We start from the raw sequence: 23,745 nt of genomic DNA on the forward strand, positions 1-23,745 counted from the left end.
AAAAATTCTTTTGGATTACAAGATTTGTAGGGAATCATTTAAAATTGCAACCTCCTTTTATCACAGCCAATTGACTCTAATTTCTCCCCAAATTTTAAATGTTTTTCCTGAAGTTTCATATAACATGTTATAACTCTATACTTATTTCTCTACCTGCATCCATATTTCTTCTTCCATTTATCAACACATCTTGCATTTTCTATAAAATTCAAATGATACTCCTTGGTGAATCATCAGTGTTTTCACTTTCAGTAAGGAGCTCCTCTATAGTTTTTTTCCTTCACTACTGGCTATACTAATCATTTTCCCAATTCTTTTCTATATGCTGGCTTCTGGAGTCCTGTTAGAATACTCCTTATACTCCATCAGTCTAAATCAGTGGCTCTCAACTTGGGGCATTTTTGTCCCCCTGGGGACACTTGGCAATGTCTGGAACTATTTTTGGTTGTCACAACTAGAGGAGTGCTACTGGTTGCTGCTATATACCATACAGTGCCAATGGCAATCCCCTATTACAAAGAATTATTATTTGGTCCAAAATGTTGATAGTGCCAAGGTCTAAAACCAGTTGTTCCCCCCAATTAAATGTGAAGATATTAAAAAGTTGTTCCACCCTTAGTTACTATAAAAATCTTTTTTCCTCTAACCACACATTTCCTCAAAATAACAAGAATGAAAAATGGTGATATAAATTAGTAATGCAGACAAACCAGGCTCTACATCAATTACTTTACCATGGAAAAATATAGCTTCAGCTAAAGGAGACTGAGGATACTGAAATTTTACTGAATGTGCAGTTTGAATACTTTCTTTGAGCAATATGTCCTAGGTGCTTTGTGATACTCTGGAGTAGAATTTTATACTTTAAATAAACTTAATTATTACTAAACTGTAGTAAGTATACCCAAACTAGAGCATGGTTTAGGAATTTTATTTCTGCATGTTCTTAGAATGTCAAAATAACACCACCACCATGAACAAAAATTCAGAATATATATTGTTACCTGTGGAGTCCCTAAGATTATATCTTTACTATTAATGACAGTGTTCCATATTTTATTATTCTATGACATTTTTACCCCAAAATTATACCTTCTTTATAAAAGTAAATCTATAATTTTATGAATCATATGTCCAAATATGCAGAAAATGAATACTGTTAAGATTACGAATACATTCAGTATTTTTCTGGATTGACAGCTGAACTAGCTTCTTTGACACTAGAAACATGCTATTTTATTATGTTAGTTTTCATCTTCAATGACATATGCAAGATCCAAAATCAAATTGGCTGTCTCCACGGCTGCTTGTAGGCCACTAAGCTTAGCAGTAAAACAGTCCAAAGTCAGGCTGACGGCTGAGTCAGCGGCTTCATGTGGAAGGCAGTGTTGGGGGGCAAATGGGTGATGAGTGTTTCTTAAGTACGACCAGCTTAGTTCTTCCTGGCTGCTGTATAATCCACAGCCACATCTTGAAAGCAAATCTGGCCAGTTAAGAGCAGAGGGAGAATTTGACTGAACTGACCATAAATGTCCATACTTCATGTCAGTGAGAATTTCACCTCCATCATGTTCTAAAGTGCCAGCGAGAGATTCTAGAGCATTACAAAATGCTTCTGCAATGAGTTGAAGTTCTGTTTGAGTACATTCGCCATCTTTGAGAAAGTTTTCTGGCTCCCTAAAAATCTAAAGAGTAAAAAGACCATTGAAACACATATATAGCATTTAATAATAATAAAAAAAAAACTTTCTGTAAAATAGAATATCTGATTAAAACCTTAATTATAAAGTTACTTCTTACTTTGTTTACTTAGGGTTTGGACCATACTAATGGGCACGAGAAGGGCAGCTGGTGGCCAGGCTACAGTTGGCTTATAGTATAAGTGTGCTACCAGTACTGTTATCAGAATAAGTGAATCAGAAAAAATCCCATTATCATTTAACTCTGAATGAATGTGCAGTAGTCCCATTTAATACACAAAGGACAAGAAAGAGTGCATGTATTACAGGTTTTTATATATATAGGAGGTTGATCCTGGAGACTAATGTCCCAAATGAACTTTTACACACAAAAAAATTATGGACAACAATTTTCACATTAATGTTTTAAAAATAAAAATGAATATTCAGGGTGGCTGGTGTGGCTTGGGTGACCGGGCTCCCATCTACCATGTGGGAGGCCCTGGGTTGGCTTCCTGGGGCCTCCTTGTGAAGGCAGGCTTGCCTGTGCCCACAGAGAGCTGCTGGCCCAAGCCCATGGAGGGCTGGTGCAGCGAAATGATGCAACAAAGGGAAACAAGCAGATGTGGAGGAGGGTGCAGCGGGTGGATGCAGAAGGCAAACAGCAAGCAAGCAGCAAGGCGGGGGGGGGAGCGGGGATAAATAAATAAAATCTTTAAAAAAAAAAGAATATTCATCTTTTTAATGAAAAGCTAATGAAATTGTTTTACAGTTTTACCATTCTTAAAAGGTTTATCCTAGAAATTTCATGATAGAAAAATTAATGTATTAGCCAACTAATAACTGAATGGTAATCTAAAAAGCCATATGCTTACTACTTAAAAAGAATTATCACTTTTTTTTTTTGACAGGAGGCTTGGAACAAGTGAGAAGATAATCTCTATTGCATAATTTCCCCCCATATCTTCAATGCTGTATTGTTTCTTTAAAATCCTACTCAAGGCTCCTCCCTCCTCCAGAAAACCTTCTCTAGTTTACTTAAAAACCATTTGCAGTTTACATTACTTTCCATTCATTATCAACAGATTTACTAGCATTGATTTTGTTTTCCATGATATTTATTCTAATACTTCTCATGAATGAGGCTTTATTGTCAAAAAGATTTTAAATTATTTGGGGAAGCAGGGTTGGGTTTAGACCCTCTCCAATTCCAGTCATCCACTGGAAAGCGCTACAGTCCCTTGGCAACACCCCTGTCTAACCAAAGAATCAACTGCAAATATTTAAAACACCTATACCTTATTATATCTATTTCCAACTAAAGTAGGTAAGTCTTTATGAAATAATTCATTAGAACTATAATGTACTAAACTTATCTGACAATTGATGGCGTTTCCTAGACTAATAGAATTAATATATATCATAAATGGACACCAATTAAAAATTTTAATGGAATCTAGTACTTAGAATGCTTTAATAAATGAAATTAACTAAATCTTTTCTTGATTCAGAAGGTACCAAATTATCTTGCACAATGTATGCACTTTCACTGTGAATCAGTTATCGTATTATAGCAGTTAAGATCTCTTATAAGAGTACTCCAATGAACAGAATGCTAGTTTCACCATGTAGTATATGTAAACAATACTTGAATAATGTGATCACTTGCTAATAGATTAGATTAATAATAATTATAGTAATGATATTATCCTTATATTTGCAGGTGTTTTATTTGTCTGGGGTGTTTGAATACAATACTGATTTAGACTACAGACAAATAAGTGTAAAAGGTTCCAGGGTATTACAGTTTGGCTTATTATATCTCATAAAATGAAAATTGCTGAGAATTCAGATAATCTGAAAAGGTCTATCTAACCTACCTTGTGTCTGATGTATGCGGCCAAATGAGTTTCAGTACAGCCACCTCCCAACAAAACTGATGGCTGTTTGATTGTTAACTGCAAGACATGCAGTGCTGTTTGACATGCGAGCTAGAAAAGAAATGAAACAGATCATCAGCACCAGACATTCACATCAGATATACATATACTTATGCTTTCAGAGAAACATAGATAGTGGATTCAAAGTGTTGATTTTAATTGCAAAAGAACCATACCAAATGCTGCCAAGGTCCAAATGTGATGAATACATTTTGGAATAATAAAGAATAGAGACTAAAGAAAGCTTTTAGCCAGATGTTTGTCTTTATGAAACCAGATTAGCATTTCCTTTCCATACACTCAGCTTTTCAAATTGAAATTCATAAACGGATGGCCTCAAAATAGCTGGGTCAGCAAGGTTTGCTGATACTTCTATTAGAATATTTCAGGTTAAATAAATAAGTTGTACAACTGCTTTAGAATTTGTTTCCAAGTGCTTTGGAAATGCTAGAGCTAGAAGCTAGCAGTAATAAACAGAAAAGCTCACAGACCTTTAATATTCCCCAAGAAAACACACCCTTGAGCATCACGAAGCTTCAAGTCTGTATAGAACCATGGGTCATCCCTTCCCTGATAAACTGCATGCTTAGTTTCCTATGAAAATCTGCTACATGTCGAGGACACCTTTCAGTCATTTATAAATACTAGAAATATAGTCACATCTGCCAAAAAGGCTACTGTGATGCCATAGGCAATTAAATTAGCTTACTTGTGACTTTTTTTTTCTTATTTTTATCGTTTTTGTGTTCTATACCACCTACAGGAATTAGGAAGGAAAAAAAAGCATGTTTCACTGAGGTGAAAAAACTCATAGTACCTGTCTGAATGACTGATTAATCCCTGCCATGGTGCCTAGATATGGAATTCCAAATTCATTACCCACCTTCAACTCATCCCAGGCAGTATCATTTCTGTTGCAGAGAAGCAAACTGCAGACAGTCACTTCATTAGGAACAAGATGAAAAAAATGTTTGGAGCCAAACTTAGCAAAGCACAAATCTTTCACGCTTCCGTAACTACTAGGAGAGACTGAGGTCAGACAACCAATAGGCTGTGCTCCTGTATTTTAAAGTTTAGAAAACACAAAATGCATAAGCAAAGGCATAGCATATAACCATTTAAAATTAAATATACTCCTAGCCAATATGAAAGTCACACAAACATATCACTTAAAATATGAAATACAGGATAAAGGAGTAACAAGACACATCTTTTTAAAACTTTGAAATATTCTATTAAAATAATATACAAATAAAGCAAGGCAGTTCTTCTTTTGATTTATAGACCGCTTTGAAAATCTTTTGGAAGACATTTCATTCCCGAAAAATGCACACAACTGTGTATACATATTTAGGGAGTCCAGGAACTCTGGAAGCCCATTCAGAGGATCAGAGACCTCAAATTATGAACCCCACTAATCTGGAATAAAGGAGAGAAAAGGGTACAGGCTAATTTTCTAAAAGGAATTCTTTTCCTTTTAAGCAAATTAAAACAATTCAAATAGCTGTGTAGTTGAATTCCTTTTACGGCTCTATTTAGTGAACAGAAAATTTTGCCTGGCAATTGTTTGTATATAAATAGCTACCTAAACTATGCCAAAATAAAGTATGTGACATACTTGTGTTCCTTTGTTATTCTTTGATATATTAAGTATTTCATCCTCCCACTTGCCTCATACAGATAGTTAAATTTCACAAATCACAGAATATGAGAAATTAGGATGACTTCAATGTTTCCAAAATCCCTAAAAGTAGTTTAAAAAAAAAAAGTTTTTTCAAAGTAAGTAAAAAAAAAAACCCAAAACGCAGTAACATCTAAAAACATTTCAGACTCTAAAAAAGTTCGTAAAGAACTCAGAAAATAACCTGAATTATTTCATTGACTATCCTTCCTTTTTTTTACTTCTGAAGACTCCAGAAGGAATATTTTAGTTATCTTAAATTTAAGACACAAAAAAGTGCCTAATGTCTCATCATATAGTTTCACATGGTGGGAATGACAGAGGATCTGGAGAAGATCCTGGCTTTATGGCTTTAGTCACTGGATGCTGAGCAGGCTATTCATGTCATTTTTTCTGAGTGGGCTTCCTTCCCCATGAGAATAAAACGGAGATAATGCCTCCTTCACAAATAAATTATGTTTAGAACACTCGTAAAGCACGATGGGCTTCACACAGGTTGCCTGTCCATGAACAATGAATGCCACCCCATAACCTAGACCATTAATAAATAGGAGCTTTGTTTGAAGGGGGAGAAAGGCTATACTGTGAACCTAGACATACCAGGGAAGATGTTTTAGGCCTACCACATACTTCGCTTTTCCTACAAATTTACCAAAGACCCTTCCCCAACCCCATTTCCCTCTTATCTCAAAGGTCTCTGCCCCCAACATCCAGGACTAAAGCTTTGGCTATGTATGGGATAAATAACAATTGTGAACTGGTGTGGAAACTCCGTCCTGATTTACAATATTGTTTCATATTTTAAAACCTGACTACTTTATAATACCCAGTATTCACAAGAAGAAATTGCCTGATTTCATTAAAAAACAGTAAATATTTAAGGATATGGGTATGGTCTTTAGCATCAACAATGAGTTCCAAAGGATTATTTCTACTTCTGAACAACTTCTACTTGACAGTCTTATAAATGTAGGGTAAGAACCAAGACTATTTCTGTATTGAACACTTGGCATAAATACTGTTCCTTTTTTGATGATTTATAAGACTGAAAGTAGTAAGCCATGATTTAATATTTAAATCTAGTAACAAAATTGTATTTAGTGGAGAACTAAATGATCATTTAGGCTGTCAATGTAGTGAAAGATACAAAAAGTGGTTCAAGTCAGGAATTCTGCAGCTTGTCATTTTTCTGGGTCCAACAGGTAAATAATATCAGCCTTATATATGCTTTGAATTTTTTTTTAAGTTTGTGAAAGTGATTTCCTTCCCATTATAATTCCGTTACTAAATCATAGCTGCTTCAATAAACATTTGTGTACCTACTGCGGGTTAGGTCCTGTTCTAAGTGCTGAAAATAAAAGGACAGTCCCTGTTCTCAAGATCAGCTGGAGGGAGCAGAGGTGGCTCAAGCAATTAGGCACCTCCCTCCCACATAGGAGGCCCCGGGTTTGGTTTCCAGTGCCTCCTAAAAGGAAGGTGAGCACAAAACGAACAGACAGCAAGCACAAATAAGGGAGTGGGGAGAAACAGAATCTTAAAAAAAAAAAAAAATCAGCTGGAAGTATCTGGGTTACTTAGATAGAAAACACAACCAATTAGTAGCCACCACAGGCAGTAAAAATATACTAGTTTGCTGGGTTTATAATAAAACTGAAGAAAAAGGGGTATTCTGGCTGAAAAACTATCTTCTGAATATGACTTAAGAGTTTCATAAAACTCAAATAGAAGTATTTTGTGAATACTTAGGATGTTAAAACTTCTCAATAATTTGTAAAACAGGTGGGGGTAAAGTCTTAGATTCTGAGAAACTCTGTAGTACATTTTGGGAATGGGAAATAAAGAGAAAATGGCCATACTCATTCAATAATTTTAAACAAGCGAATATAGGATCTTGTTCAGAAACCTTTGTTGTATGGTATTCACACATGTGAGGTTGGTGTTCTAAAATTTTTCAAGGTGTTAACAGTTAACATACACCAAGAGTATCTCTTCTCAAAAGCTGTGATTAGCTGCAGGGGATGAAATGTGAGGTTTACCTGTCATTTTCTTCAGGGGCTCCATCAGGGCCGCCCCTATTCTGTCTATGGCAAGAACATGACGTGCGCTGAGGAACTGTTTCAAAGATGGGTGGATGACTTTTTGGCACATGACAAGATCAATGTGGTCATCAACTAGCTGCCTTCCTAAGTTAAGCAACTGGTCCAGAACTGCATTTTCAAGAGTCACCCCGTAACTGACCACCACAGTTCCTTCTCCAGTGTCAGAAAGGTCTCCAGATAAAGATGCACAGAAGAGTGCCACCTTGAGGGCACTTGATTTTTTGATAGGTAACACCCTTCTCAACTGAATCTCTGATATTTCAATGAGTATTCCAGGTAAAAGAGTGGAATCTACAACTCTCTGACCTTTTAGAGGTACAATTATACTCTTTCCTAAAATGATATGCTCTTCTGCCTTTTCTGGAATTGTAAGCAAAAAGGCTCTTAGAACCAAAGCACTGATATGTCCTACTTCCTTTCTGGTGAGCATACAGGCAGGTTTACTGGTTAGTATACTGCACACCAAACAAAGGAGGATGTGAGTGCTACTGAAGTCAACTGGGACACGACAGCCACATGTCTCAGACTTAAGGTAATCGGTGCAGAGGCTCAAAATATGCTTATTTAATCTAATGACAGTGGTGAGTGACAAATCTATTTTCTGAACATTTTCAATCAGGTTGCAGCAAAGAATGGCTGTGAATAAGCCACAATCACTGAAGCTTGACACGTGATTCTGGACGGAAGCTGTGAGGATCTTTAATATGGGGTGAGTGACCGAAAGGCAGCTGAGCAGGGCCGACGACTGTGAGGTTGTGCACACAGAACCGCCAATGCCGTTGTGCAGCTGCTTCAGCCTGCCCGAAGGGCCATAGCAGGATGTTACAATGCCTTTGAAGAGAGAAAGCGTGGCCCCAACACTCTCACTTGTCAGTGGTTCACTTTTACACAATGATGGCTTTTTAGCTTCTAATCGTGACATCTTATTTCAGGTGGTAACTCGTGAAGACAGCTTTTATTCTGTTAAACACACTTTGCATATATTACATTGTCATGGGTTCTAACATTTAAAAAAATTACTCTAAGAATGAAAGTCTGAACATGTAGCATTGTGGGTATAAAATTAAAGAGCTTCATATTCATGAAGCCAATTAGCCTGTAATGATTTAATAACGTATTAATAATTAAAAATATTTATTTTTCTTCATTCTTCAATATGCTTTGGTTTGACTCCGGACTGAGATTTTACAGACTGCTTTGCAGTCCTCTGTATAATGTATGTCCCAAGATGGACACCTAGGAAAGATATTCCAGCTACAAGCAGCCAGTTCTTTTTAATCCAACTGATTTTCATCTTTTCAGTATCAAAATCAGATTCAAAGTGGTTTCTTTCTATAAGAAATAAAAATAAAACATGTTAGAGAAACAATCCTGAAACATTTTATAGACTTCAGTTAATTTATTCTGATGTTCTGCCCTTTCTTTAGAAAAAGGAATAATTTATACCAGATAGCTACTCAGTCTCCAGAAAATGAGAAATATAAATCAACTTAGACTTAACATTCCTTTATTCTTTAAGGAATCTCTATATAAGGAGAAAAGTGCTTACATTTCAAAGATTTTGGAATGCACAACACATCAAGAAAGCTTAAAGTACAGTTTAGAATACAACTGGCTCTGGAAGAGATGTGCTACATTTTAATCTCCATATTATAAAACTCATAGGATTTGGTTTCTGGGTCATAAAAAAAGTTCCAAATGTTTTTATTCTCTTAACATCAAGATTTAACTTTTTTCCCCCTTCAAATCTATAACCTTAATTTGCTTGGATACCTTAGGTCTGAACAAAAGTGCATTTATAACAAATCCCTCTTGAAAATAATTATGAAAACAGGATAGCTGTTAGCACTTTTAATGCAGAAATACATTATACAGGCTATATCTAACTGTATAAACCTGTGCTATACATTAGCAAAGAACAGATCATGCCTTAATTACTTGGCTAAAGTCAGAGTTAATTCTCTGTAGTTTTAATTAATCAGTGATTTTCAATTTTGAAGTTCTAAGGAAATAATCCTGTTCAAACCTTTGGTTGATGACAATATTAAAATAAGAAGGAATGTGCTGAATGAAGAATAGAAAAATAGGATCTGTTTTCCTCTTTGATCTCAAAGATTCTAAATAACATAAAATGCTCTCATATACCAAATAGAATGGTAAAAATACAGTACTAGTTTCCTTAACAAGGTAGGAAATAGTGTGCCTTAAGGCATAAAATCCTGGCATTACTAATGTGTGAGAAGAATAAAAATCTTAGGCCATGAACTTTGTTGACAACTGGTCCTTTGACAGTGAAGTTTCAGCCAATTATTACTAATTTTCAGGAACATGCTGTGATAGCTACTTGGACTGTATTTAGCATAAACAAAATAATCTACTCTTAGCCTAAAGTACCAGAAAAGTGATTTGAAAACATATAAAGAAGTGAGAAGAATGAAAGAATGTTAGGCGAAGTGCTAGTTTGGTTGCTACTCCCAATTTAGTTAAAGGGCTGTGACCATGGCAACTGGTCCCAAATAAAGTGAAGCAATGTTGGCCAGCTTTCTCCTTGCAGTGATGAAGCTGTAATCACCTTCTTTTATGGCATGAGGAGGAATAAACTCTGTTCATCTCATGCATGTTACTTACATATTATTTCAATGGTTACTTCAGATTCAATGAAATATGTGAAATACATTTAAGCTGAATAAACACTAACAATTTAATACTAAAAGACTGATGGGGAACTTTCCATTATAATAGAGAGGTTAGCCTGATAGCCCACTTATTATCTTAGGAATACCGAAAGTATAACAACCAGACATCATATGTGAAACAATATGATTCACTAGGATAAATGCACCATCCATGAAGTAATCTTTCTTTAAAAAAAAAAAGAAACCCAATCGAAGCAAACCTCTAATCTAATTATCAGATTATAGGAAATATGGGAGGGAGAGGAACTTGTTAAGTGACAACATAAGGATGTAATCAGCCAAATACCAAATGTGGGAAATTTAAAATAGGCAGATGGGCAGGGTCAATATAATACATGAAAAGAGACCTGTTTATCAAACACAGTGTGTGGACCTTGTTTAGACCCTGATTCTAATATAGCCCCTTACAAGGTGATAAAATCAGAAATATGAATCTGGTCTTACGGCATTAAGAAGTTAATTTTTTCAGTGTGACAGTGCAATTGTGGTTGTGTATGTGTTTCCTTGCTATTAAATATTAAAGATACATACTGAAGGGATACCTACTGTAGCTTGGATTTGCTTTAAAATAGTCTAGTGAAAAAAAAAAGATGCTAAAAAAGAAGACTGGCAAAATTTGAAGTGAAAAGTTGATGTGAAAATTTGAACTTCAGGGTTCAAAATATTCTCATTTCTGTAATAAAAGTAAAAAAAAAAGTAGTAAGGGACAAATATAGCACATTCTTTTAATGTATTCCAATTGTAAGGAATCAGTGTTTAACTGACTCTAAATCTGATTTAACCTTTTCTTACCCAAAATTCGTTAAAATATCTGCTCTTGCTTGCTTGATAGGCAGTGTTGGTCTCTAAAACTTTTAACTATATTTATTATTGCTTTTCACTGCTTCACTTCTCCTCTAAAGAAGTCCCTGATTAATAATTTACCTTATATTTCTTTTTGCCCCAGCGAAACCACTATCTTTTCCTCAAAGGCCCCCAAACTCTTATGACAAGAATTAAAGGAAAAATATGTCATAGGTATAATATAAATACTCTATAATGATCTCATATGTCTGGGAAACAACACAGGTAAAATCAAGTTTCTAATCAACATTTTTTTTCTTCTAATTAAACTTTTAAGCTTCCTGCTCATGTCCACTAAAGCTCCCTCTATAAGTACACATTTTATACAATGTTTTAAGGTTACTCTTTCAAGGTAAGTTTGAATTTTACTATCTGGCTTTTTATATTAAATGACTGTCAAATATTGTCAACCATGCTCCCTGCTTTCTCCTTATGAACGTTTAAAAATAAAACCTTGATTTAAAGTAAGTTGTAGATAGTAACATGGTCTTATCTCAAGTCAAGTCAAAATCACAGACCTCTATAACTAAGAAAAGTCTTACTGAGGGCCTTGTTTTTAAAGAAGCAGAACCTTGAATTGACCTAACTTATGCTGAAATTTAAAGCATGTAATTACTCACCTGAAGGTCAAAAAAGGTATATTAGAATAGAAAATGTCTCTAGGTACAGTGTCACAGTTTTTTTTACCTGAAACCCTTGGGGCTAGATGAGTTTTATAAATCAGGATTTTTAGAAAAATAATCTAGAGTAATTATAATATCAACAATCAAGATAAATTAGTCAACATTGCAACACCCATAATCAAACATAACAATATTCCTTCAATGAAACAAAATATTCATATTAATTAGGATAAAGACTGCTAATTGTCTCAAGTCAGTTAAGATGAAGTTTTGCTGCCAAAAGTTATGACAAAATCTTTTGGATTTCAGAACTTTTTGAATTTTGGAATTATGGATAAGGGACTATAGACCTAAGTGATATAACTACATCCTGTTTCAGTGACTCTTAAAAAATAACAAATTATTTTGAAGCTAATATATCAGATGCTAAGGAACAAAAACAATTAGTTTTATTTGTATAGGAAAAAAACAAAGAATAATAAAAGAAAAGAACCTTTTGCCAGTTACAGGTTTGAGGCTGAGTAATGGATTTATGGCATGGAGTCAGCTGCTCCTTGGTACACATTCATTGATCCTGGTGACATAACTGGTGAAAAGCACAGGAAGAATAATGGATCAACTGCCCTTTCCTTTCTTATCCAAATGACCCTGCCACGCAAGTATCAAAGGTTTCTGGGCAACAAAATTTTTCGAGAAACAATTACAGAGCAATATTTTGCCAGTAGGTCATTATAAAAACAACAGTAACCCTCCAAATAAGGTTTTTTCTTGCCTGAGCTCTAGACTTCTTTAAAGACCAAGTTGCCTATTGTTGGAATAAGCCATTGATTGACAAGATAAAATGGAACTGACCTGAAGATGGCAGGCTGGCTATTTCCCTTGGATTTGGCTCTTCTGAGGACTTGCAAGTGCCAGATTATCTGGCTCAGGAATGTTGTCCTTAGTAGGTATTTGGAAAACAGGGCTGCTTTTGATTCTGTGCCACCCCAAATGTATGAGCCCCACTAAAGGTACCATAACAACAAGTACTTTGTAGTCTCTCCAGAAGTTCTGAAAGCTCATACTTCAGTATCAGTTTACCTAAAAAAAGGTTAACAGTTAAAAGAACAAACCCCCTGATTACATTTGCAAACCACAAGTTGCACATTCTAATAAAAGATGACTGTTAACCACTTTTACAGTCTACTGCAATGTTAATTCACGGAAAGAAGTATGCTATAGGCCCAAGGGGATAGCAGGAAGTCAGGTTTGGGAAAGCTGTCAATCAATACTGAACTAGTCAACGAAGGTGAAGAAGCAACATTACCTCCTGAGAAAGCTATATGAACATTTGGAAACTTATTTACAGATATCATTTTAAAAATATATTATTATGGGAGGTCCAGGGTTCGGGTCCTGATGCCTCCTGAAAAAAAACAAGAACACATAACAAGCAAAACAAACAAAACAACCAACTCGGTGGAGCCAAAGTGGCTCAGTGGTTGAGCACTGGCCTCCCACATACGAGGTTCTGGGTTCAATCCCTGGTCCCCGGTACCTCAAAAAAAAAGTATACATATATATAATATACCCTTTGAACCTCAACAGAGTTAGATCTTTTTGCAAAAAAATCACATTTAGTAACAACTGCAATAGAAGAATAAAATGGTAATCCTCAAATATACAGTAAGAATTTAAATTCTGAATTCTGACAATATAAATGACAGTGTTTTACCTGAGACTGGCACAGTCAAGCATGTATTCCAATTGTAGTAAAGAAGTTTTGGATTGGACTTGATGAATAAGGATGAGTTAATGCCATTTCCACGTTTATGTCCTGAACCACTTGTACTCTAGAGTACCACTAATAACCCTGCTCCATGGTAGTTCCTGTCAACATACTTTACATTAAGAAATTAAGGGGAGTAACTTGTCGAGTTACAAAGCCAGTCAGTCTGTAATGAGGTCTTTTTTTTCCCCTTTGATTTGGAAAACCTTTTGTGGGGCCCAGGAAATCTATGTTCTGATGATCTCTTGGGTTTGGGAACTAGAGTCTGGACTCCTTATAGATATATGATGATACGACAGCTTTACTTTTCAAGTTCTTTTTTTAAAAAGAGGTACTAGGGGTTGAACCCAGGACCTTGTAATGTGGGAAGCAGGTGTTCAGCCACTGAACTACATCTGTTCCCCTCCAAGTTCTTTTTTGAGCACCAGAAATTAAGAACTGCTTAGTCATCTCTGGGACATGTAAGATTCCTATTCAATTGAATCTATATGAGTTTCAGTTTCCTGAAATCTCCTAAATTAATTTTATATAATGTCCATTAGAAAAATATCAGAACAGAGTTTCTACTTATTCCCCTCCTAAGTCAATATTAAAATACTAATGAGCTAAAGAGCCTGAACTATGTCTGTGCTCTGTGTATGTGACATGCTTATGTTCTAACTTTTAGGGCAAATCACTCACAGGTAACTATATCATGATTAAATTTCATTGTGAAGCCCAATGTGAAAAGCCTTTAGTGCATTTGAGGGTACAAGAAAAAATGTGGATTTGGACACATCTGGAGGAGGTACTGGGTGATCTGGAGTAAAAGAGAAAGAGCTCTTCTAATGGTTGCTTCTTAGAGGTAGACGGTAAGAGGGTCTGTGCTAAAGCCAACTGGCTTATGTTGATGGACACATGGCATTTTTGCCCTCCAAATATCTTGACTTAAGGTCTAAAAGATATCACTGTTCATACCCAGTCTTCTCAATTTTTAAGGTAACTTTAGTACCTCTGACTCGGTCACTCTCAACATGAAGTTATCAATTCACACTACTTTAACTGTGGCATCTCTGCTATTCACTGTTTTTTTCCCCATGATCACTAACCTAACTCAACATATGGCAGCTTTTCCCTTAACCACTCTTTCTATGAAGAAAGAAAATAAGGCTTTTTGTAGTTATTAGGCAAATACTTTTGATCCCTTGGGTCAAACTCAAAATTAGAACCACACAGATATAATGTTAGTGAATCTGAGTCAAAGTGGCTTCCCGGAGCTGGGGCAGCCAGTGGCAGAAACACCCCTTACAAGAGAACATGGTTTTGCTGACACCAAAGTTGGTTCAAGGTCATGAAGTTGATGTCCTCAAGAGAAACCACGACTACTAAAGTCTGTCAAAAATGGTAGCTTTCCAGGGCCAGTGGCACCCTCTCTTACATGGGTGGATAAGGGTCCCCTGTGTGTCAGGCCCCTCTTTTGACTTGCTCCATTTGCTCCTGCACCATATGGGATTACCTTTCTTCCATTTGCTAATTAAATTAAATCTCATCTTTCCTCCTGTTCTCTGAGTAATCCTGCCACTCATGAAGCCACTTAAAAGCTCTGCTTAGTTTATAGAAAAGAGAATTGTTAGGATAATAGTAATTATTTATAATTATAATAATAAACTTGGTATGAATAAGTAAAATTCACAACAAACTAAATTGCAAACTATAATAGCAACATTCAGGAAAGCTTTGTACTGTTTTTCCCCCTGCAAATCACTGTGTAATGTGATATTCTGTGAACCTTCCTTGAGAAGAGTTAAAATGGGGCCTCAGGTTTGGATCAATCAACTCCCTACTTAATGAATCTTTGGGTCATTGAGGGTTAAGGACAAAGGAGGCACTCAATTTTGTGTATATAGTGTTTGAGAGTCTATTATTCTCTTCTACTAAAATAATCTAAGAATTTATAAATCTTTTGCTAGATTTAGGTTTAATTAAACCCAGGAATTAGGAGGCTGAAAACTCATTATTTGCCAAACATCAACTGAGGCCCAGTAACACACTTCCTGCTTAGTAAATAATGTGGACCGATTTAATGATTAATTGCAGTAATGTTTACTTAACTGACATGCCCTACTTCCTCAAATTCTCCATATCTCATATTTCGACTGGGCTGATGGTGGTGACAGAGCAGGTAGCTACTTTCGGGCAGATTATTCTGTTGTTCTTTGAGAGGTTTGGAAAATGATCAGGATGATAGAGCTCTTTACAAAATACTTTTAGTCTTCTCATTTAATCCACATTAAAAAAACTATGTATCACATGGTATACAGCAAGATGGAACAAGTACATTTAAAAAATGGTTTAACTTTAATCCAGTTAGTTTCTTTCACCTAATGGATTTCCAGGATATTACATGTATTTTATTGCCTGAATAACCAACTTCCCAGGGCCAGATCCCTTAGACTTTACTAAATAAGGCTCCCTGCTAATTAAAAAAAAAGGGCAACATTACTGTGAAATTTGATTTTTGATGGTAGTAAGGTAATGTGTTATTCTGTTCAGACCCTCTTGTGGAACTTTTTAATAAACATTTTAGGGATAAAAGTTTGATTTAATACCCCACCCCCAATTGCCCTATAGAGATTTTCCCCCAAAAGGAAAATTAGCTCTACTGCCCTTTTCTAATAAATACAGGCTTATTTTTTTAGAATTTCTCAAACAGAAAAAAAAGTTAAAAACTTGTAATCTTTTTGGTTTTAACAAAAATGTGGTAACAAAGATACTGTTTTGTAATCTTCCCCTCATGAATGTAAATCTTCATTACCATTTTTAATAGCTCTATAGTATTTGATTATATGGAGATGTTTTAATTAACCAATCCCTTATTGATAGAAATTGGGATATTTTCAATGCTTTATTGCTAAATATGTGATGGCAATAAAGTCTTGTAAATTCTCCAGAATTCATGCTTACAGGCTCTATCTACTGCTTCTCAGAATAATAAAAAGAATGAACAGGTTTAACACAACTTATTTTTCAAATGAACTTACAAGAAGGTATTTAAAACTGACTTTTACAAAGGTTCATAGTGCTGAGAAATGGCAATAGAACCGGGAGATCCAATTTGAGAAATGGGAAATTGCGCTAAACACAGCTAGCTTATCTTGAGATGGATCTTCCTTCAAAACAGTTGGCCAATCATTCCCTTATGTCAAACAAGTGGTATAGGACTGTCTTGTGGACACCAGACACTGCTGAATCTGATACAAACATTTCTAAAGAATGGGCACAAAATGATTAACTTTGATGAGCAACAAACAGCTGGTCCCTATTTACTACTAAAGTAAATTAGTGCTGTTCACCCATTGAACTTTTTTACTTTGGAGTTAAGCAACAACAAAAACAACGGCAGGAAGATTTTTTTCCCCTTCCCTTAGTGGACCTTCTGCTACCCTTTTCTTTCCTGAATTTTTCTTAAACACATTTGTAGTAATGAAAATCAAATAGTGTGACACTCTTTTAGTAAGATAAGACAAATGAAGAGAAATGAGATCAGTAAATTTTAGGTCAATGGAAATAAAGAGTAAAGATATATGGTTTTATTCACTGAAATGCCTTTTGTTAGATTTAGAAAATGCTTACAGTCAATCTTAAATACCTGATTATACTTTTTTTTTCCTTTCTGAAGTCTGACAAGCTTTGTTTGATATTCTATCATCACAACACAAGTTTCAAGTTCCTGTGACTTTATTACTGTTAATTCCCTCAGGTTTCATGCATGATGGCATAAAATGATGGAGCCAAAATATAACTGTGTTTGAAATTTTTCAACTCAGTCTCTCACTTTTCTAATATGCAAACCTGAAAATTATGGAAAAAATGATTATACTCTCTGATACTCTTCATTTAAAAATAGGCACACCTTGCATTATTCAAAAGGCTTCATATTTTTTATGTTTTGTTTTCACAGCAATTTTATACGACCACTTTACAAATGAGCAAACACTAAATGACCCATTCCAAGATGGTCAGTTAATTGTGGCACTCCACTTAAATTTCGAGATCTGAAAGTCTTAGCTGGTATTATGTTCTTTAAAAGACAGAACTTTCAAATGTCAAGAACTTGCATCCCAGCTTTAGCAAGCAAGTCAATCAGAATTTTCAGTGTGTGATGATGGTTAAGGAGAGTATGTGGAGTACATGGGGTGTACCCATGAAAATCACTGAAGTCAACTATCCTGGCATATTGTGTCTAGCATATTATTCTGTTGCTTGTTAGTTAGGTATGTAAGAGGTTAGCAGTGGTCTCATGCTGTTTTGTCCAAAATTAGAAGAGTCTGTATCCTCTAAAACCACATGTGTGACCTACTAATAGCTGAGATTAGCTGGGCTAATTTTAGCTCAATTTTCTTTAGCCCAGTTCTCAGTACAGAATGAACAGAGAGACTAATGAACAGAAAAGAGAGAAGCTTGCTATAGCTCTACTTCATTACAAATAATCATTCTTTTTGGATTCATATAAATATAAAGGCCAAGAAAGGAAAACACTGAGATACATAACTCAGCAACAAATATTCTTTAAATTTAAGACACTGCTCTGACTAGGGCAGCAAGCAGCTGCCCCTCCTTCTCCCATGCACCACCACCATTTGTATTACGGAGATAACTATCTTTTCAATTCCTACCATTAAGGCCTCTGACAGACTAACTGAAATTTGTTTTATTTCAAGTCAAATAAAGGTTTCTTGGTGACAAATCTGGACAATAAAGTGAAGGGCAAAAAGACAATCTTCCTAGAAAATCCCACACTGCTGGTTTCTCTAGCTATTAGATTACTTTTTCTTTTATTTACAACTGTGTTATTTAAAATCACGAAGAATTCTGCTCTTAGGGCTATAACCGGGAAGCAGGGAATCTTCTGTAAAAAGGGTCTTTGCCAATTGGGCTTGTTGGGCGCCATCTGCTGGTCTTGTGGACACAGTGTAAGGTAGATTCTTTTTCATATAGCTTCATTATGGGGCCTGCTTCAAGTATTTGAAAATTGTTATTTTTTTTTAAAGGAGTTACTGGGGATTGAATCTGGGTCCTTATACACGGGAATCAGTCGCTCAAACACCGAGCTAATCTGCTCCCAGGAAATGATTGCTTTAAACTTTCACCAGATGTAATTTAATCGTGAGGAGAACATTAGGAAGAATGTTAAACAATTAACCCAGCTCTTGTGATGGTGATATCTGATGAAGTTTATTATAACTGTATGCCTTTTCTTTTACAAAGACAATGTTGGCTTTAAGAAAAGGTAAATTCTGCATTTTTGGATTCAAATCATTGATGTAAAAATAGTTCTATATATCCTCAATTTTTAATACAGCAGTTCAAATGTTGGCATTTTTTTGTGTACCTTTTAAAAAAGACTACACATCATCTTCATACCTATTCAACTGGTATGCTAAGGGAAACAACAGTTTTTTTTCTTTTCCAGCTGCATTGCCTAAAATAACATGTTTTGCAAAACTTTTCTGGTCTTGCAAACACAAACACCAAAACCATTACTGTCTAACTTTTGATGAAATGAATGGATCATCCCTGAGTTCTAATGTTTCCATTCGGCAAAATCCTACCGCCTCCCCATCCCACCATTTGAGGCAGCTTGACCTATACCTGGTATGGGCTGCTGGGGCACAGCCAAATCAGGAGTGGACCAGGGCGAGCTGCAGAGTATGGTTACATAGAAAGATTTTATGATGTCTGCCTTTCCCTTCCACCTTAACTGTGAATTCAATGTACTTACAAAAAAATACACACTGAAAGCATTACAAGTTTTATATGAGCTTCACTAACTGTTAGGCAGGCCAAAATATGAACAATGAGAGGTGGACTGGAAGGGCAGCTAACAGGCAGGCTGTGTGGCTTATGAGAAAGGTAGTGGTTTAGAGAATTCTTCCATGCCCTTTCACTGGTTTTACACCAGCCCGGCTGCCGTGCAATGCTGGGGTTGGTGGAGGTATCATGCAGACAGCCAGACTGTTCCAGATTAAGCGTGCGGTCTCTCACTTCAGCAGGCTGGGTCTCAGTGCCACGGCTTCCACCAGCTTTAAGTCCCCAGTGCCATCTTCCGCTGCTTCCTCAGGGTTCTAATTCCATCATCTTCTCTCTCCTCTTACCTCCAACCTCTCTCTAAGTGGGTCTTCCTCCTCAGCATAAGCAAAAACAAATCACCTATAGCAGCTGCCTTTCCAGCTCTGACAAGGTCTCATTCCTTTCGGAGGATGCATCCACAAAGAGTCCCTTTGCATTTCATCTTAAAGCCCAAGGAATCTATCTGCCTTCACTTCATTTTCCATGGAAACTGTTCTGACTAAATATAAAGGTCACTGATGCCTCCCCTTGATCTCACTGAAGCATTATGAAGTGTTCTCAAGACTCTTTACGAACCTGGCTTTGGGACTTTTCTGTTCCTACTCTGTGTCCTTTACTGGCCCCTTGGTTTCCACCCACTTATTTATCCTCACCCAAGGCCTCTCCTTGGTCCTCTTCTCCCCCTGTACTTGTTTCCTGGCTGGTCTCATCTGAATCCAAGGTTTCCTTTATAATTAAATTACTGAAGATTCACAATCTTCTCTCCAGCTCAGAATGAAACACCCAAATGCCACTGTCAACTTTACCCACAAATAGGTAAATTCATCACATATGATAATGAATTGTCTTTTCCTCCAAACTGCTGTTCCTCCTGTATCTCCTGTTTGAACTAATAAAAGCACTATTGACCAAGCCACTCAATTTAGAGATCTGAATATAGACTTTACCCTTCCCCTCACACTTCTCAACTCAAGTCATCAAACACTGCTGCCACTTGATTTGAGCATCTTCTTTATATAACCCCTCCCACGGTCACAGCTCAGACCCTCACTCATATCACCCCCTTATTTTCAGGCTAGTGGTTCTCAAAGTGTGCTCTCCTGATCAGGAGCATTACCATCATTTGGGGACTTCTTGAAAATGTAAACTCTTGGGCTGCCCTAGACTGACCAAATCAGAAACTCTCAGGTAGGGTCCAGAAGTCTGAGCTTGAACAAGCTCTGTAGTTGATTCTGATGCTGAAGTTTGAGAACCACTGTCCTAGCTGACACTCCCCTGAGTGGTTTAAGGAATTCTAAACTAATCTCTTCTCTATGCTGTCAATTAAAAAACATAAACCTGGCCTTTGTTTAGTGATATATATTTAGTCTTCAGTTATGTTTTTTACTAGAAGGTAATATCTAACATTCTTAGTATAGCACAAAAAGATCACCAAGATGTAGTCCCTAACTACCAGTTTTCAGAAAGTAAAGGACAGTTCATTTTAGTATGAATGTATTGTCATGCTGTTATTAAGCAGATGAGCTGTGGAATTAGACTGCATTTTATTCAAATGTATCCTGAGTGTCTATTGGTGCTAACAGGACATTAGGCTCTGAGGGGGGCTATGGAGATAAGGCATGGTTCCTCTCCTTAAGAATACAGGCTTCAGGGGATGAGGATGTGGCTCAAGTGATAGAGCTTCTGCCTACCACATGGGAGGACCAAGGTTCGATCCCTGGGGCCTCCTAGTGAAAAAAGAAGAGAAAGCGTGCTGGCATGGTGAGCCACTGCCTGCATGAGTGCCTGTGTGGTGAGCCAGTGCCTGTGCAAGTGAGTCAAGAAGTAAGATGATGCATCAAAAGAGAGACAAGGGGAGATTCAAGATGAAGAGTAGCAGAAACCAGGAACTGAGGTGGCGCAATTGACGGGGAACCTCTCTCCCCACCAGAGGTCTCCAGGATTGAATCCTGGTGAATCCTAGAGAGAAAATGAGAAGAGAAGACAAACACAGACAGCAAAAACAGCAGGGCGGGAGGAGGAGAAGGGGAAAAATAAATAGATAATTCTTAAAAAAAAAAAAAAAAATACAGGCTTCAGAAGAGAAAGGCATGATCCTAAGAAAACTTGCTTAAAATGCTGTAGAGGGGCAAAAAAGGAAACACTGTAGAGATTGTAACTCTTTACCAAGTTGGCATTTCCAAAATCATACTTTTCATTTTTACCTTTCTTTGAACTAGCTTCAGTTCATTTTTATTTTACTCCATCTTCAGTTACAGAGGGGAGTCAGAATCTATAAAAAGGCATAACTGCTTCCTACTACAACAGAATGCAGGAGCTTTTGTGTTGTTTAATAGTTGTATTCCCAGTGCATGGCAGAGAGTGGAGACTTGCTCCATTTTGTTATACATAGGGTATGCTCGTCCTTTGGATGTGACCTACACAGGGAACCTTTCTCTGAGTGCTCAATCTAAAGGATTTTCCCTCTTCCACCCCATTATTCTCTAGCACATCTATGTGCTTCTGTCAAAGCCCTGATGTGCTTCCTTTAAAGCCCTAACTACCTTTGTGGGGAGTGATGTGATGTGCCACCCTGACCCCCCTCCAGAATGCCGTTATTTCCACAGCTGCTGGGAGTGCTGAGACAAACCTCAGCTCAGTCCCCTTTGAGGACTGCCTTGGCTAAGTAAGTTCAACTTAAGACCTCTTTCTAGGAAACAGACACCCACCCAATCACGGCAGGGGTATAAATGCCTGGTTCCTCACTCTTAACCGGATAAATTGTGAGGGGCCATCCCAGCTCCAGGGTTCCCCTGCAGTTAGCAGAGGACTGGTGCTTGGGACTACAATGTAGCTCGGCTTTTCTGTCTACCCAATCCTGCCTCCATCCTCTCTTCCAAAGGCAATGATCCAAAAAGTCCTCCCTAATAAACGTCCTGCACACAGATCTCCTCCTCGAAGCCCGCCACCCTGGGACAATATGGAAATCTCTTGCTTGTTGACTGTGGCTGTTTATTGTTTCTTCCTCCATGACTTGAATGAAGGTAAGCTCCATGAAGTCAGGGACCATGTCTGCCCTGTTCCCTGCTATAGCCAACTCAGCCCAGTGTCACAAACTCATTACTGTCTGTTAGTGAATAAACTCACAATATCAAAGAATGAATGCAATCAGTGGTATTGCGAACCTCTGAAATAAAAGGCCACCCAAGAGCGAGAGGATGTGGGCATGGTCCCATCCGGGAGGAAGATGGAGATGACTTCTGGAGGGTTGCTCCACCTCAAAAGGACTTTGAGCCCATAAGGTCGAAAGCCCTGGGAGTCCTGTTTCTGCTCGCACACGGTTGATCCACGTCAGAGGGTGGCCCCCACCTCCAGTGGAGAAGGGAGTGACTGGCTGGCGAGTTACGGGTTCCAGGGGAAGGTGGCAGCGCAGGTGCACTCGGGGTTTGGAACGAACCTTTCCCTCCACTTCCCGGCGTAGCTCTGTAGACGGGCATGAGAAGCCCGCCCGTCCAACTCTATGCCCGACCCCGGGACACCTCGCCAGCCACAGGCACGCCACCGGCGACTGCTCACTGCCTGGAGCTGCTCAAAGGTGGGCCGCGGGCTTCCTCCTGCCCCGTCCCCAAACCCAAACAGCCTTCCGTGAGGACACCGGCGACACTTCTAAGGGGGGGGGGGCACCTTCAAGCTCCCCGCCCAGCTCTTCGGCTTTTCCACCGAGGTTCCAGCGAGCTCACCTGTCCACTAGCCGCTGCACTTGCCGAAGCCGCCGCCTCCAGCTGCAGGCCCGAGAGGCCGAGCCCCACGGTCGCCGCCAAGTCCCGTAACGCGCGTCCGCGCTTGGAGACGGAGCATGCGCAGCTTTGCGGCTGGCGCCGAATCCGCTCTGATTTCGCCGCTCCGGGTTTTAGGCGAAGCTCTCAGCAAAGGAAAGCGGGGAGTTAGGGGTCAGCGACCAGAAAGACCCGGAGGGCCTGCAGGGGCGGAGCTTACTCAGGGTCCATCTCGGCTGATTGTTGAAACTGGAAACTGAAAACTTTAATATAGCAAACGGGTTTGTTAGGGCACAACGCCGGCCTCACGGTGAACGCTCAAAGACGGCTTATTGAATGAATGACAGGTTGGCCAACCATTGGCGGTCGGGCTCTCTGGCTGCCCTGACTTGACCAATCACAGAGCCTCTGACTGTCGATCCGCGCAAATTCCCCGCCTTCCTCCTTGGCTGCCTGCAAACCCAGGAGCAAAGGCCTTAACGACGGTAACTGTCGGGATCGGGTTGGAAACCGGACATGCGCAGTGCTAGCTCGTCTCCTTAATAAGTTTCTGCCCTCAGTTCGTCCTACTGGGGCTTGCGGAGGTCAGAAGCACTCTAACTCAGTGCCCTTCACAAATTATTAATAAACAATTTCCTCCTTATCTCCCCATCCTGCTTTATAGTTCGAGGAAAAACATTTATTCTCTTGTCCCACTCTAAAATAATTATGGAGTAAGTTAGGTTTAAACATGCTATTTTAATTCAAGTTACCCGGCATTGTGAAAGCCACCTTTACTTCCCAACGTGTCATTCGTATCATCCTCCGCATTAAAAATATTCTCCCACCTTGT

General features: G+C 38.0%; 1 protein-coding gene and 1 long non-coding RNA gene across 2 annotated transcripts; both read right to left on the reverse strand.

Moving 5' to 3' along the window:
• Nucleotides 1-915: 915 nt before the first annotated feature.
• On the reverse strand, nucleotides 916-8,731 carry MKKS (MKKS centrosomal shuttling protein). The gene is made up of 4 exons (XM_004461829.5): nucleotides 7,337-8,731; nucleotides 4,503-4,678; nucleotides 3,560-3,670; nucleotides 916-1,685 (listed from the first exon to the last, which is right to left on the reverse strand). Exons 1-4 carry the CDS (start codon nucleotides 8,319-8,321, stop codon nucleotides 1,245-1,247), a joined length of 1,713 nt encoding a protein of 570 aa, XP_004461886.1. The 5' UTR covers nucleotides 8,322-8,731; the 3' UTR covers nucleotides 916-1,244.
• Nucleotides 8,732-15,572: 6,841 nt separating this feature from the next.
• LOC139437488 (uncharacterized) lies at nucleotides 15,573-23,376 on the reverse strand. Its single transcript, XR_011647283.1, has 2 exons — nucleotides 22,878-23,376; nucleotides 15,573-19,493 (listed from the first exon to the last, which is right to left on the reverse strand). It is a non-coding gene; the product is annotated as an uncharacterized lncRNA (long non-coding RNA).
• Nucleotides 23,377-23,745: the final 369 nt, after the last annotated feature.

The sequence above is a fragment of the Dasypus novemcinctus genome, chromosome 24 (genome assembly GCF_030445035.2).
Source record: "Dasypus novemcinctus isolate mDasNov1 chromosome 24, mDasNov1.1.hap2, whole genome shotgun sequence".
In the NCBI taxonomy this organism is placed as follows: Eukaryota; Metazoa; Chordata; class Mammalia; order Cingulata; family Dasypodidae; genus Dasypus; species Dasypus novemcinctus.

Excerpts from the sequence above, each read along its gene's own strand:
- MKKS (XM_004461829.5), bottom strand. The coding sequence starts at position 8,321 with ATGTCACGATTAGAAGCTAAAAAGCCATCATTGTGTAAAAGTGAACCA. Across the intron at positions 4,679-7,336 it reads GCCCCTGAAGAAAATGACAG|GAGCACAGCCTATTGGTTGT; the intron begins GTAAACCTCACA and ends TTTAAAATACAG. Across the intron at positions 3,671-4,502 it reads CTGCCTGGGATGAGTTGAAG|CTCGCATGTCAAACAGCACT; the intron begins GTGGGTAATGAA and ends TTTCTTTTCTAG.